Source organism: Sminthopsis crassicaudata, chromosome 1, assembly GCF_048593235.1.
Source record: "Sminthopsis crassicaudata isolate SCR6 chromosome 1, ASM4859323v1, whole genome shotgun sequence".
NCBI classification, from domain to species: domain Eukaryota; kingdom Metazoa; phylum Chordata; class Mammalia; order Dasyuromorphia; family Dasyuridae; genus Sminthopsis; species Sminthopsis crassicaudata.
In genome coordinates, this window is record NC_133617.1 from 259,637,589 (window position 1) to 259,653,228 (window position 15,640).

Here is a 15,640-nt window from a genome sequence, read left to right on the forward strand (position 1 = left end):
TCCAATTTCACAAACAATCCAGCAGGTCAAAGTTTCTGTGGTTCCTAAAGAAGCTCCAGACACACTCAGCTAGCTGAAGGGCTTTCCTCTTTATTTTTCTGAGGAGATATCCTGGAGGTACTTGCACTTTACACCAGCTAATCCTGGTCCTAGGTCTTTCTTCAGATTTTCTAGAGTTGTATCTGGAGCACCCCTATTTAGAAAGTCTATGTTTGCCCTGGGGGGAAAATTTTGTTCTATTTGTGGGAGAAATCCTGAGAGCTTAAAACTTACCAACCCATTCCAGAATCCTCCTGTTGACTCAAAAGCTAACATTCTAGAGAAAAGAGAAACGTATGTATGTCCTTTCGGAACCTGAATGTCTTCTTTGAAAGGTATTGGAGGAATTATATTTTTTAAAAGGTGGGAGAGGATTGATTCTGTTCTGAGCTTTTGAAGAGGGGAGAGAGAAGGGAGGATAAAAGAAGCAATATATTAATTTAGAAAAGAGAAAGAAGTGGGTAAACTTGTCACTTCTAATCATTGGGATATGGGAGAAGAATATACAAAACATGGAGGAAGGGAGGGAATGAAATCAGATAAACACCTTTCAATTGAACTGACAAAAGACGGTTGAACATGTATATGGTTTGGTGTAGAAATTCATCAAACTCAAAAAGAAATTTAAGTGGAAGAGGCAAGAACTTCAGTTGAGGGAGGACAATACTAAAAAATCACAAGAAAGCTTCTTTTCTTTTTTTTCCTGCTGGAGAGAAATAAAGAATCAAAGTCTGAGGGAATTCCTTAGAGACCCTCTTAAAGAGTTGGGGAGTTTAACAAAATTGTGGAACATGAGTGTAATGGAATATCATTGTACTGTAAACAATGACAAAAGATTTCAGAGGATCCTTGGTATGACTGATGTAGAGCAAAGTGTACAGAATAATGATGAGAAAAAAAAAAAGAAGATTCATTATTCATATAGAAACTTTAAAAAAATTCTGTTGTATGGAAATGTCCCCTTTCCTCTTTTGTATATGTGTTTAAGTTCAGAATAATTTTAAAAAGATACTACTCTTTGGGATCAGTATTGTTACTCTCTGAAGCTTCTCTTGATTCTTCAGATGAAAATAATCTTTCCTAGCAAAATAACTTTATAACTTTGTTGAGATGGGAGAAGTCTAGACTTGTGGTTTCACTATTATAAGACTCTACCAAAGAGGAATTGAGAACTCCCCTACTAACAGGGCAGCACTTTCTCTGCAAGTCTTTGAAGGAGGGGGAAGGGAGATACTGAAAAATTAAGTGATTTGTCCTGAGTCATAAAGTAACATGTTATCAGTGCCAGGACTTGAATCCAGGCATTTCTGATTCACAGTCCAGCTTTCTATTCAATATTCCATGCAGACTTTTTGTTCTTTTTTTATATGTCCAAGTTCTTTTTAGCATTATTATTTTATAGCTTATTTACATATGTTTTATATTACCTGTATTAGATTTTAAGTTCTATCAGGTCAGGGATCATATCTTAATAATCTTAGTATCCCTGCTGGTGCTTAGCATGTTAGTTTATATCTAGTAAACATTAATAGATATTGAATGAATGAATGTGCAACAGTCTCTGCTTGCAATAGAAACAATAACAAAACCCCACATTAGATGGGTTGAAGTAAAAAAAGCAATTTTATATTAACAATATTTGTTTCCATAACATTCATTTAGCTTAATGTAAATCTTATCTATAATCCATTCCACCTCTTCAAGAAAATTTATTGCTAAGGAGCCCACAGTAAAGTTGAGTATTTCTCTGAAACAAGATTTTTATGATAAAAAAAAAAAAATTACCTTTCTCTGTGAGTCAAGGGTATACATTCTGGTTAATCCCTCCCATTTTTTCTCAAGAAAAGCATGAAACAGCTCTCAAGAAATCTGTAAATACTATTCAACAATTTAAAGCTATTTAAGTGCAGAAATAAAAGATTGTCTTTTGTTTTCACACAGCATATAGCACCTAACTTTATAGTAATTTTATAGAATACTGGTTTAGCTCTTCTGCTGAGGCGGCCTTTGATACTGTCTGTCATGAGGGCTTATTGGAAATTATGTCAAAATTTAGCTGCTCAGAGAAGTTCTTGACTTAGTACAGCAACTTCATGATGGCATGCTCGCCCAGGTTCTGGACAATGGACAATACCCTTGAGCTTTCCCAGTCACCAGTGAAGTAAATGAAACAAAGCTGTGTGCTTGCTCCCATGTTTTCTAGCATGATGTTTTTCAGCCATGTTGTCAAATACCTTCAAGGAAGACAAACATGGCATCAAAGTCAGCTACCACCCCGATGGTAAATTCTTCACCTTGAAAAGACTACAAGCCAAAAGTAGAGGAGTGTTGCAGCATGATTTTTTATTTGTAGATGATTATGCACTCATGCAACCTCTGAAGCTGAGATGCAACAAAGCATGGATCAGTTTTCTGCTAGTTGTACTCATCTTGACCTAATGAGTAACACCAAGAAAGCACAGGAACTCCAGCACCATACCATCTACATGTGGATCCATCAGTTACAGCAAATGGTGAAATTTTGAATTCTATGGATAAGTTCATTTACTTTGGCAATGAAAGGGATGTACACATTAATAATGAGCTTGCCACATGCATTGCCAGTTAGCTCAGTATTTGGGAGTCTCCAAAGGAAAGTGTGGGAGAAGAGAGGTATCACACTGAAGGCCTACAGAGCCATCGTGTTGACCTCATTGTCTACCTGTGAAACCTGGACAACATACAGTGCTATGCCAGGAAACTGAATCGCTTCCATCTGAATTGTCTTAGGAAGATTCTAAAAATCGCCAGGCAAGTTAGGATACCAGACCCTGACATCCTTCTCTAAATTGTCAAGCATTCAAACTCTACTGCAGAGAGCATAATTCCACTGGGCTGGCTACATTGTTTAAATGTCAAATGTACTTTTGCCAAAAAGATTATTTTATGGAGAATTCACAAGGGCAAGTGCTCACAAGGTGGTCAGGAAAAGTGACATAGGGATATTCTCAACGTCTCTCATAAAACCTTTAGAACTGACTGTACTGATGTGGGTGATGTAGATACCAGGTGATATAGGCACCAAAAATTGGGGTTTGATCCTTTGAAGAATTCACAATGGCCATTCTCTTTGGTAAAAGGTAGATTTATTTACGGAAGAGATTATAGACAACATGAAGGGATACAATAGACACCAGGGACGGTAAATATGAAATAGAATGGGAGAGCACATGAAAGACACAATTACCCAGTAGAAAGGGAGCATCCTGATGAGGTTGGGGCTTGCCCTTACCTCGCAAGCTAAATCCTGAGAGGGACTCAGCACCCTAAAAGAGTTGGGTGGGGTTGGAAAGCACAGTGGAGTTAGGGGAGACACCTCGGCATGGGGTAAGGGCATGAGATAGAGTGACATGTGGACTGATCCAGAGGAAGGCAACAGCCATGGCGTGGCCCATGAAGTAGATTTTATAGGAACAATTTAACTTCAGGGACATGACTGGGACTTCTGATAGCCATCACAAGGTGAGACTGCTCAAGATCGCTTCAGAGGCGGGGTCTCAGCGTTTGATTTAACTTTTAAATTTCAAACTGGGCCCCAAGAGGGTGGGACCATGGGCTAACCTGTTATTTTACCAGCGCCTTCTGCCTGCTTACTTCAGGGATTAATTCTTTAATTTCTCTTGGTGCAAAAAAACCATTCAGGATCTCATCAGGACCGCTGGTTTGAGGGCTTGCTCATCCGACTTTGGTGTGCACCTGTCACCCAACTTTCCCAAAGTGTCACCTTCCAAGAAGGTTGGCGGGTTGCTGTATTTCTTTCTCAAAGGGAGGGTCCAAAGAGGACCAAAATGACGTCCCTGTGTTAGAGCTGCGTCACAGCACGTCTGACTGGGGTGGATCAGACCAGTGTGGGCTCGGAATGCTCTGCCCCAGTCCCTTTGAATATTTGGGGTAATTGTCTAACTGCGCATCTCAATTTTTTTTTTTGAGCTAATTCAATTCAAATTCGCTCATAGAACTCGCCACCTTTTCTGATGAAAGTACACCAGGCTGGGCAGTCCCGTGCCAGCGTCTCCCACCACATACTGAAGAGATCTTCAATAGTGGGTGTGTCTAGCAGAGGAACTGATCAGATTTGTATACACACCGACATGCAAATGTATGCAAATGTATGCAAACACATACATACTCAAGTACACATAATCTAACAGACAACATTAACAGGGCTTCCACAATGTAATTTCTCTAGACTGAATTTTTGACTAAGAGCAATGACTACTACTGATGATCACTAGTAATTAGCAAAAAATACTAATACTAGTATTAGTAAAAAAAATGATTACTTTTCCCCCTAATATATTCTACTCTTGATCACTGCTGTTGTGTTAGTGTATATTTCCTACTTCCTGGCACTATAAAACCCAGGCCTTTTACAGAAGCTTTTACGGAAGTCCGGGACGTTTCCCCAGGTACTTCCCCTCTCCCCCGCCTGCTCCCGGGACGCAGTATCTGTCCTCTCTCTAGATCACTCGGGGTCGGAGTCACCCGAGCCGCCACCGCCCGGCGATGCGGAGGAATTTGTTTTGCGACAGAGGAGGGGCCTCGGCCGTAAAGCTGCCAGGCCTGTTCCTCTCACGTGGAGAAGGGGCACTGAAGCTGCTCCGCTTGCCCTTGGAGGTATTTGGTTGCGGCCGGTGAGCTGCCATGGCAGGGCCAGTGAATGGCGGCGGAGCCAAGGCTCTGGACCTTCTGCGCTCTCTGCCGCGCGTCAGCTTAGACAACCTGAAACCCAACCCTGGCGCCAAGAAACCGGTAAATGACGGTAGATGGAAAACTAAAATAGTCCGTGCGCCCTGTTACCCTCACGTCTCCGCGGGTGGCGAGAGGAGGTTGAACTCCTGGCCCCTCCCCTGCTTTCGTCGCTCCTGCGGGCGCTCTGGTTCTCGTGCTGAGCTTTAAGGTTAAGGCCTGAGCTCCTTCCTCTCCCCCTCACCGCCCAATTTTGCTTTTGCTTAGGTCTAATAAATGGCCTGGCCGCGGCAGACTGGCCGAAGCGTTTGTTTTCTCGTTTGTCCCGAACATGTGTGGTCTCCGTTTTTCTCCCTTTACTTTGTTTGACCAAGACTTGTGCGTTTAGCAATTGATTTTTAATGAGGGTAAAACACCCTGCAGGTGCTGGAAGGCCCTGCGTTATGTCGGGCGGTCTTGTCACAAAGAATTGCGTTAAGACCAATCTTTCGTTCACCTATATGCCCTTACGGTTTGACAAAAAAAACTACACAAAGTATTAACGACAAGCAAAGTATATTCTGAAATACATGTTTTTAAAAATATGAATGCAGTGGAACTTATTATAAAGCAGGATGATAGAAAATAAAGTTGTCAGATTATTTTAATAGCATATCGAAATACTTGTTCTATTTTGACAGGCTTGATATAGAGCCTAAGAGCTTGCTTAATTTCTAGTTTTCCATTCATAGTTTTAATCGTCTCTCATCCTTGAGCCTTGCTTTTGCACAGTAGAAGCTTAATGACTTGATGGTAGAAGTTTTGAGCGTTGGGTTTTTGTGTATGAGAGGTGAGAGTAACAAAATGGAAGAAGTTGCAACATATTGTCTGAGAAGATAAAAAATTAACATGCCGAAAAGACACATTTTTAGAAATTGTATATTACCGAATTGACACTTGCTTTCTAGGAAAGACTAAGAAGGGGTCAGAGAAGAGGTAGAAAATGTGGCCGAGGACATAAAGGAGAAAGGCAGCGAGGAACCAGGCCTCGATTAGGATTTGAGGGAGGTCAAACTCCATTTTATCTTCGTATTCCTAAGTATGGGTTTAACGAGGGGCACAGGTAAGTTTTACTTATTTATTGAAATTGAGATGACTAATTCATTTTGAATTAATATTATATAATTTAGAGTCATTTTCATTTTCCATAATCCAATTTTTATCCTACAACGAGGCTTCATTACTTTGGCCTCCATTGATTGGTTATTCATACAAAGCAATTAAATTGAGGTTTTATCAAAATCTTTTCTTCTTTCTTAAATGTAACTTAATGGAGTTACTATTCTAGAAGATAATTTTTTTTTTATGTGTGAAAATGAGCCATCTTTCTCTCTAACAAACTACTGACATTGTATTAAAATATAGAAATTTATAATATAGTATTAAATGTTTAGTTAAAATAACAAAGTTGTTCAGTTTGTGTCCATCTCTCTGGGAGCCCACTTGAAGTTTTCATGGCAGAGATACTGGAGTGATTTGTCATTTCCTTCTCCATTTTATTTTACAAATGAGGAACTGAGGCAAATGGGATAAGGGATTTGCCCAGGGTCACACAACTAGTAAGTGACTGAGGCTGGATTTGAACCTAGGTTCTCCTGATTCCAGAAGCCCTGCATTCTGTCCATTTGAACACCTAGCTGCTCCTGAAATACCTAAATTAGCCTGTAAATAAAAAAAGGTGTCAGAGCTTGATAGTTAATTGATTGGGAGTGGACATAGTAGGGGACAAATAGATAGTTGTTTCCATTTAAAGTACTATCTTAGGAAAAAGAAATAAAACACCATTTTCACCAATATAAGTTTTTTAAAATAGTAGCTTTTTATTTTCAAAATACATGCAAAGATACCTTTCAACATTCACCCTTGTGTTCCAAGTTTTTCTCCCTATCCCTCTCCTCTAGACAGCAAGTAATTCAATACAGGTTAAATACAAAATTCTTCTAAATATATTACCATATTTATCGTGCTGCACAAAAAAAAAATCAGATCAAAAAGGGAAAAAATGAGAAATAATTTTTAAAAAGCAAACTACAACAAGAAAAGTGAAAATACTATGTGGTGATCCACATTCAGTTCCCATAGTCTACTTTCTGGATGCTCTCTCTATCATAAGTCTCTTGGAATTGGTCTGAATCACCTCATTGTTGAAAAGAGCCACATCCATCAGAGTTGACCATCCCATAATCTCATTGCTTTGTACAATGTTCTAGTTCTACTCACTTCATTTACATCAGTTCATGTAAGTCTTTCCAGGCCTTTTGAGATCATCCTGTGATTGTTTCTTATAACAATAATATTCCATTACATTTATATACCATAACTTATTCAGCCATTCCCCAACTGATGGTCTTCTCACTTTCCAGTTCCTTTCCACTAGAAAAAGGACTCTACAAATATTTTTGCACATGTGGGTCCTTTTTCCTTTTTTATTATCTCTTTGGGTACAGACCCAGTAGAGACACTGCTGGATTAAAGGGAATGCTCGGTTTGATAACTCTTTGGTCATAGTTCCAACTCACTAATATAATTTTGACATAGTTTTCGACTTCTTGTTTTTAGCTTTAGGCGGCAATACCATCCTTTGAGTCTCAAAAGGCTACAGTACTTGATTGATTTAGGTCGAGTAGATCCTACCCAACCTATTGATTTAACCCAGCTTGTCTATGGAAGAGGCGTGACAATTCAGCCACTTAAAAGGGATTATGGTGTACAGCTGGTGGAAGAGGTATGTATGAAATGTGTCTTTTATCTTGCTTTAGAAATTCTCTTCCACACGTTTGTTTATGGGCTGAACTGTACCAGGAACTCAGCATGCACAGGCAAAAAAATGGAAGGCTCTGCCCTCAAGGTGCATACTTAACCATTGAATAATGAAACCATTATTGTGCCTCTTGATGGTTAGCAGTCTGCATATACTACTTTTTATATGTATATTTTAGATATATGCTAAATTCCTTTAACCAATGCAAATCTATAAGTGTTCTGCAATTTAGTCTTAAGAGAATTGCCTGAGACCCTGAGAATTTAAGTAACTTTTCAGGACCACATAGCCAGAGTGTAAATCACTCAATTAGCATTTATTGAGAAATCACAGCCAGAATGTCAGACAGTCATTAAGCATTTATTGAAAATTTCCCATGTGTAGGGCACTGTGCTAAATATTGGACATACAGAAAAAGCCAGAAATCTACATCCAACTTTTAGGAGCTCACATTCTATTGATATACAAGATACATACAATTTAAATGGGAGGTATTTCTCAAGGGAAAGCTCTGGCACCTGCTTCACAGCATTGGAGGGCAGATCAAATGAGATCTTAATTATAAAGAGCTTAACACAGTGCTTGGCACAGAATAGATGCTTTAGAAATGTTAGCTGTTAATTTTTTTTTTTTTTTAATTCATTTTTCCAAATTATCCCCTCCCTCCCTCCATTCCCTCTCCCCCGATGGCAGGTAATCCCATACATTTTACATGTGTTACAATATAACCTAGATACAATATATGTATGTAAATACCTTTTTCTTGTTGCACATTAATTATTAGCTTCCGAAGGTATAAGTAACCTGGGTAGATAGACAGTAGTGCTAACAATTTACATTCGCTTCCCAGTGTTCCTTCTCTGGGTGTAGTTATTTCTGTCCATCATTGATCAACTGGAAGTGAGTTGGCTCTTCTTTATGTTGAAGATTTCCACTTCCATCAGAATACTTCCTCATACAGTATTGTTGTTGAAGTGTACAGCGATCTTCTGGTTCTGCTCATTTCACTCAGCAACAGTTGATTTAAGTCTCTCCAAGCCTCTCTGTATTCCTCCTGCTGGTCATTTCTTAAAGAGCAATAATATTCCATAACCTTCATATACCACAATTTACCCAACCATTCTCCAATTGATGGACATCCATTCAACTTCCAGTTTCTAGCTACAACAAAAAGAGCTGCCACAAACATTTTGGCACATACAGGTCCCTTTCCACTCTTTAGTATTTCTTTGGGATATAATCCCAATAACAGCAATGCTGGGTCAAAGGGTATGCACAGTTTGACAACTTTTGGGGCATAATTCCAGATTGCTCTCCAGAATGTTTGGATTCTTTCACAACTCCACCAACAATGTATCAGTGTCCCAGTTTTCCCACATCCCCTCCGACATTCATCATTATTTGTTCCTGTCATTTTAGCCAATCTGACAGGTGTGTAGTGGTATCTCAGAGTTGTCTTAATTTGCATTTCTCTGATCAGTAGTGATTTGGAACACTCTTTCATATGAGTGGAAATAGTTTCAATTTCATCATCTGAGAATTGTCTGTTCATATCCCTTGACCATTTATCAATTGGAGAATGGTTTGGTTTCCTATAAATCAGGGTCAGTTCTCTATATATTTTGGAAATGAGACCTTTGTCAGAACCTTTACTTTTAAAAATATTTTCCCAATTTGTTACTTCCCTTCTAATCTTGTTTGCATTAGTATTGTTTGTACAGAAACTTTTTAGTTTGATGTAATCAAACTCTTCTATTTTGTGATCAATAATGATCTCTAATTCTCCTCTGGTCATAAATTCCTTCCTCCTCCACAGGTTTGAGAGGTAGACTATTCTCTCTTCCTCTAATCTATTTATGATCTCATTCTTTATGCCTAAATCATGGACCAAATTTGATCTTATCTTGGTATATGGTGTTAAGTGTGGGTCCATATCTAATTTCTGCCATACTAATTTCCAGTTTTCCCAACAGTTTCTTCCGAATAATGAATTTTTGTCCCTAATGTTGGTATCTTTGGGTTTGTCAAAGATTAGATTGCTATAGATGTACCCTTTTTTGTCCTTTGTATCTAATCTGTTCCACTGATCTACCGTTCTATTTCTTAGCCAGTACCAAATGGTTTTGGTGACTGCTGCTATATAATATAGCTTTAGATCAGGTACACTTAGACCACCTTCCTCTGACTTTTTTTTCATTAGTTCCCTTGTTAGCTGTTAATTTTTGTTATTGTTAGTGGTCAAGGGATACAAAACTAGGAAAGGCTTTATGCTGGGAAATATAGGCAGCAAAGGGAAGATAGAAGAACATCCTAGGTAGAAGAGCAATTATGGAGGATGTGAACCCACATTTTCCCAATATCTTATGCCTTTATGTGCATACATATAGAAATATGCCTATTCTGTATATGTATATCTATTTGTATACATGACTTTGCCCCCAAAAGAATTATCTTCTGAGTTATATTTCTTTAAAAAGTCTAAATTTCTAATTCACTTTATTTTTAATTTTTTAAACATTTATTTTATAATTATACATTTTTTTGACAGTACATATGCATGGGTAATTTTTTTACAACATTATCCCTTGTACTCATTTCTGTTCCGAATTTTCCCCTCCTTCCCTCCACGGCAAGCGGTCCCATACATGTTAAATGTGTTGTAGTATGTCATAGGTACAATATATGTGTGCAGAACCGAATTGTTGCACAGGAAGAATTGGATTCAGAAGGTAAAAATAACCTGGGAAGAAAGACAAAAATACAAACAGTATACACTCATTTCCCAGTGTTCCTTCTGGGTGTAGCTGTTTCTGTCCATCATTGATCAATTGGATCTGAGTTAGATCTTCTCTTTGTCGAAGATATCCACTTCCATCAGAATACACCTCATACAGTATTGTTGTTGAAGTATACAATGATCTCCTGGTTATGTTCATTTCACTCAGCATCAGTTCATGTAGGTCTCTCCAATCCTCTCTGTATTCCTCCTGCTGGTCATTTCTTACAGAGCAATAATATTCCATAACATTCATATACCATAATTTACCCAACCATTCTCCAATTGATGGACATCCATTCATTTTCCAGTTTTTAGCCACTATTAAAAGGGCTGCCACGAACATCCCTTCTTTAGTATTTCTTTGGGATATAAGCCCAGTAGTAGGATCAAAGGGTATGCACAGTTTGATAACTTTTTGGGCATAATTCCAGATTGCTCTCCAGAATGTTTGGATTCTTTCACAACTCCACCAGCAATGTATCAGTGTCCCAGTTTTCCCACATCCCCTCCAACAGTCATAATTATTTTTTCCTGTCATGTTAGCCAATCTGACAGGTGTGTAGTGGTATCTTAGAGTTGTCTTAATTTGCATTTCTCTGATCAATAGTGATCTAATTCACTTTAAATCAAAGTCTCCAGATCCTCTTAGGATCTTTATGTAAGTACATAGATTTTTACTTTGTCATAAACAGTGCTTATGTAAAGATTTATATTAGCTTTTTTTTTTTTAACTGAATATTAATTGGCTTTTGAGGCCCCTTCTAATTTTCAGTCTGTAAGTAATTTTAAGTACCCCTTTCCCTTTGACACCATGATCCAATATTTTACTTTTTAAATAGTCAAGTGGGTTTTTTTCTTAAATGTTTCCCTCATGAGCATTTTAGTTTTCAGTGTTCTCCTGAACTATTTGTCTTTCCTCAAAACTAGTCCAGCTAAATTTGGAGCAGCTCATCTTCTGAAGATGAGTGTCCAAGCCTGAGGATGATAATACAGCTAAGGTAAAAAGAGGTCATGATCTAGATGAAGGGAGGTTACACTCACACCTGTTAATTACAGGTTCTTTGATTTGTAATGGTGCCATTTAATTGTCAGGACATCTGTACCTTATTTTTTTTTCCTCCTTTTTTGTATATAAATTGTGTTTTGGAAGGTTGAGAGGCTCAGAAATAGAGTTCTGGGACTTGATAGAAAAATCTGGTCAAGCCACCTAATTTCTACCAATGACTTATCTATAGATTCTCAGATGTGATCTGATGGTCATTTTCCATAAGAGTAAATTGTGTTCATATTCTTTGACAATTTATCCAATGTAGGTTGTTCATCCCTGCTTATTTTCTTTTCTTTTTCTTTTTTTTTACTTTCTTTTTTTTTTAATTTAATTTTTTTTATTATTTTAAAAATAATATCCCTTGTATTCATTTTTCCAAATTATCTCCCCCTCCCTCTACTCCCCCCCCATGACAGGCAAGCCCATACATTTTACATGTGTTACAATATAACCTAGATACAATACATGTGTGTAAGTACCATTTTCTTGTTGCACAATAACCTGCTTATTTTCTTTTCAAGCACAAAATAGGTCATGTAGGTGTAATTAGTTTGGAAAAAATGTTTGTGAAAAATATGTAGATCAAATTGTTGTGTCATCCTATTTAATTGTACTAATGAAGTTTGCTATATAAGGAAGTACATTGTTAAGTCTTTTGTGAAGCTAATAATCACCCTATAATTAATTTTTAATACGCCTTCATATTTCCATTTACCAGGTTTACTTAACCAGTGAAAAATAGTGTCCACTAGAGGGAACTGTTTATTCATGTTATACTAGAAGTATTTTCAGATTCCTTTGGAAACATGAGTTCCAGGAACATATAAGTACCTGAATTAAGGATTGTAGAAAGAGAGCATAAAGACAATAGGAAAAACACACACACACACCCTTTAACTTTAAATCTTTCCACAAGAGGAATAAGATTAATTCTCTTTCTGTAATATGGTAGTATCTTGCTAATTTTAAAACATGTCGCCCCAGGAATTGTTATAATATATTAGTTTGGGAATTATTAAGCAGTCTTATCTTTTAATGTAAGATTTGTATTGACCTGTCATAGTATAGTCATATCATAGTTAAAAGACAGCTTCATCTTCTACTTGCTACTTGTATGATATTGGCTTAGACTCTTTTCTGTAGCTCTCAACTTCCTCTTATGTAAAATGTAGGGCCTAGATTGAGACTTTGGTCAATGACATTATTATTGAAATCAAAGTGACATTTTCTTTTTTGTTTAAATGAAGTTCTATCATCTCCTGGCTAATTATACTAGCTATCTGTCAAAATGCCTCTTAATAAAAGGGAAGGGTAAATTAAAATTTTGGGGAAGGAAATTGTAGTAGCTTTTGGTGTAGATAAAGAATAAGACATAAGAGTAAAAATATGAAGTAAGCAAGATAAAACTGGCCCTTGGTCACACATTTCTTTCTGTTAAGGTCACCCAACTTAAAACCTTGTCTTCTCTTCCCCTCAGTATACCCATCTTTCTCTCCCCAATCCACCCTTTTTCCAAACTTATTTTGTACTTGATTAAATAATCATCCTCATCATCCAATTTCATCATCTTGGTGTCGTCTTCAATTCTTCACTTTCCTACGTTTAGTTTCCAAATCTTATAATCATTCATCTTTTATATTTGTTGGTTTCTCTCTCTACCACCCTAGTTCAAACTCTCATCACCTCTGGCCTGGACTATTGCAATGGCCTCTAAATTGATCTCTCCTATCCCAGATTTCCTCTTTCTAATCTATCTTTGTATTCCTGCCAAAGTGATTTTACTGAGGTGAAGATTTGACCATGTCACTTCCCTTCTCAAGCTACAAGTGCTCCTTGTTGACTCTAGAATCAAAACACTTCTCTTTTTTATAGGTTCACCTAAGATTCTTTCATAAAAGCCTTTCTTGACTGGTAACCTCAGTAAAAAGCCAATGCTTAATAAATATTGAATTAGTTAATAGATTTACAGAAAAATTACTTTAAATTTTCTGGCATGGGAATTACTAGTATGAGTTTCCTTTTTAAAATTGTAGAGGTTTTCGTAATGTACCTAAGGAGGAAAAAAAAAATTTCTATAGTTAATTTCCACCTCCCCAACCCTCAGGTCCAAATATTTTATGATCATCTATGGTAATTGATATTGTTTTAACTTACAACAGGGTGCTGACACTTTTAAGGCTAAAATTAATATTGAGGTACAGATGGCTTCAGAGCTAGCCATAGCTGCAATTGAAAGAAATGGTGGTGTTATTACTACTGCATTTTATGACCCAAGGAGCCTGGGTAAGTTTCATGTATCATTTTCCTACTTTTTATAATAGGTAGCTATAATAGATGACCAGTGCCCGTTTAAAATCCTGAACATAAGAAGCTGCTATTAGTTTATTTGCATTTGTTAAATGAGAACAGCAACTTATATTCTGTTGGGGGAAATAACATGTACATAGCTAAGTCAATATAAAATATATACAAAATAATTTCAGGGAAAAGGAAAAACTAGGAGGTATCTTTTGATATGAACCTTGAAGAAAGCTAGATATTCCAGGCTTTGTGTTTGATTTTTATCAGTCAGTCTGACTCTTGTGAGCCCCTGTGGGGTTTTCTTGGCAGAGATACTGAAATGGTCAACTTTTCCCTTCTGCAGTTCATTTTGCAGATAAGGAAATTGAGGCAAGCCTTCCAGGGTCACACGACTTATAAGAGTTCAGATTTACAATTAGAAAGATGAATCTTCCTGGGTCCAGGCCTGGTGCTCTCAGCACTATGGTGCCACCTAGCTGCTCTAAAAAATTCTTTTCAAGATATCAACTTGTTTGCCATCATTTCCCAGTAACTTGTTTTAAAATGAACAAATTTGCTTTGTTTATTATAAAAATTCTTAAATCATTACAATTCTCCCAGTTAAGCTTCTAACCTAGAGATTGCTGAGGAGATTAAGACTGTAGTATGTTGTTCTTCCATGACAAACCTCAAAACCTCTTATTTCTTTATTACAGCACTTATTATACTAGACTTTTCAGAGTCATATAACATTTTCAACTGTCTTTTGTTATCTTGATGATCTTGAACAAATCAGTTAACCACATTTTTTCATTTGCTGCATAGTGTGCATTTAAATACTAATGTTTAATATTGGTCTTTGAAAGGTAGATTACCCAGTTGTTTGCTTACTTGAGGTATGTATCAAACAGAAGCATTGTTAGTGTTAAATTTATTCTTAATTTTCTTGGCAGGCATTGAAAGATGAATTAGAGAAAATTTGTAGTTTATAAGAAAAGCTAGTAGTTTACATAGCTAATGGTTATATCTTCATTTTAAAAATAGAGATTCTCTGCAAACCTGTTCCATTTTTTCTTCGTGGACAACCTATTCCCAAGCGAATGCTCCCACCTGAAGAATTGGTGCCATACTACACTGATGCTAGTAACCGTGGCTACCTGGCAGATCCAGCCCATTTTCCTGAAGCAAGACTTGAATTAGCCAAGAAATATGGTTACATTTTACCTGACATCACTAAGGATGAACTCTTCAAAATGCTGAGTACTCGAAAGGATCCAAGACAGATTTTCTTTGGTCTTGCTCCAGGTTGGGTAGTAAATATGGCAGAAAAAAAAATTCTGAAACCCACAGATGAAAACCTTCTTAAATACTATAGCTCATAAAACATAGAGGAAAAAAAAATAATCTCAGGACTGTTGGGGAAAAAAAACCTAGAATGTTCATATTTTCTTGTTTCATTTTCCTGTTCCACAACACTCAAATGTTGGCTGCTGGGTTTTGGCATGCTGTATTTTTCCTTCTTTTTCTTTTTCTTTTTTTTTAAAGATAAAATCAAAATAAAATGTCTATGAGAAACCATATTGGACAAAACTTAAGTCTGTGTGACATGGATAAGACATATACAAAACCCTCTTTTGCAGAATAGATTTTGAAGAGCAAACATATATCCCAAATGCTTTTAAGCAATCAGAAGAAATTGTCAGAATTTTTCTTGTGTATCTCTTTTGTCCTTTTTGCTACTTTTCACTATTGTGTTTTAGAGAGTGTGTTTATGTCAAGTTTCATTGTCCCATAGGTTGAGTACGGTTCAAGCACCTGAAGGAGGGAATAGGTCTCTGAAATAAATTTCAACTCTAGTAACTGGAGATCAAATTTTGAATTTTATTTAGGAAAATTCTGATCATTTTATGAGTTGATTGATTATATACTAGTATGCACAATATTTGTGGAAATATTTATTAATGAA

General features: G+C 36.9%; 1 protein-coding gene across 1 annotated transcript; it reads left to right on the forward strand.

Annotated features, from left to right (window-relative positions):
* The first annotated feature begins 4,637 nt into the window (after positions 1-4,637).
* Positions 4,638-15,252, forward strand: MRPL15 (mitochondrial ribosomal protein L15). Its single transcript, XM_074278391.1, has 5 exons — positions 4,638-4,830; positions 5,715-5,869; positions 7,366-7,531; positions 13,554-13,677; positions 14,719-15,252. Exons 1-5 carry the CDS (start codon positions 4,723-4,725, stop codon positions 15,054-15,056), a joined length of 891 nt encoding a protein of 296 aa, XP_074134492.1. The 5' UTR covers positions 4,638-4,722; the 3' UTR covers positions 15,057-15,252.
* Positions 15,253-15,640: the final 388 nt, after the last annotated feature.

Excerpts from the sequence above, each read along its gene's own strand:
- MRPL15 (XM_074278391.1), top strand. The coding sequence starts at position 4,723 with ATGGCAGGGCCAGTGAATGGCGGCGGAGCCAAGGCTCTGGACCTTCTG. Across the intron at positions 4,831-5,714 it reads ACCCTGGCGCCAAGAAACCG|GAAAGACTAAGAAGGGGTCA; the intron begins GTAAATGACGGT and ends CTTGCTTTCTAG. Across the intron at positions 13,678-14,718 it reads TTATGACCCAAGGAGCCTGG|AGATTCTCTGCAAACCTGTT; the intron begins GTAAGTTTCATG and ends TTTTAAAAATAG.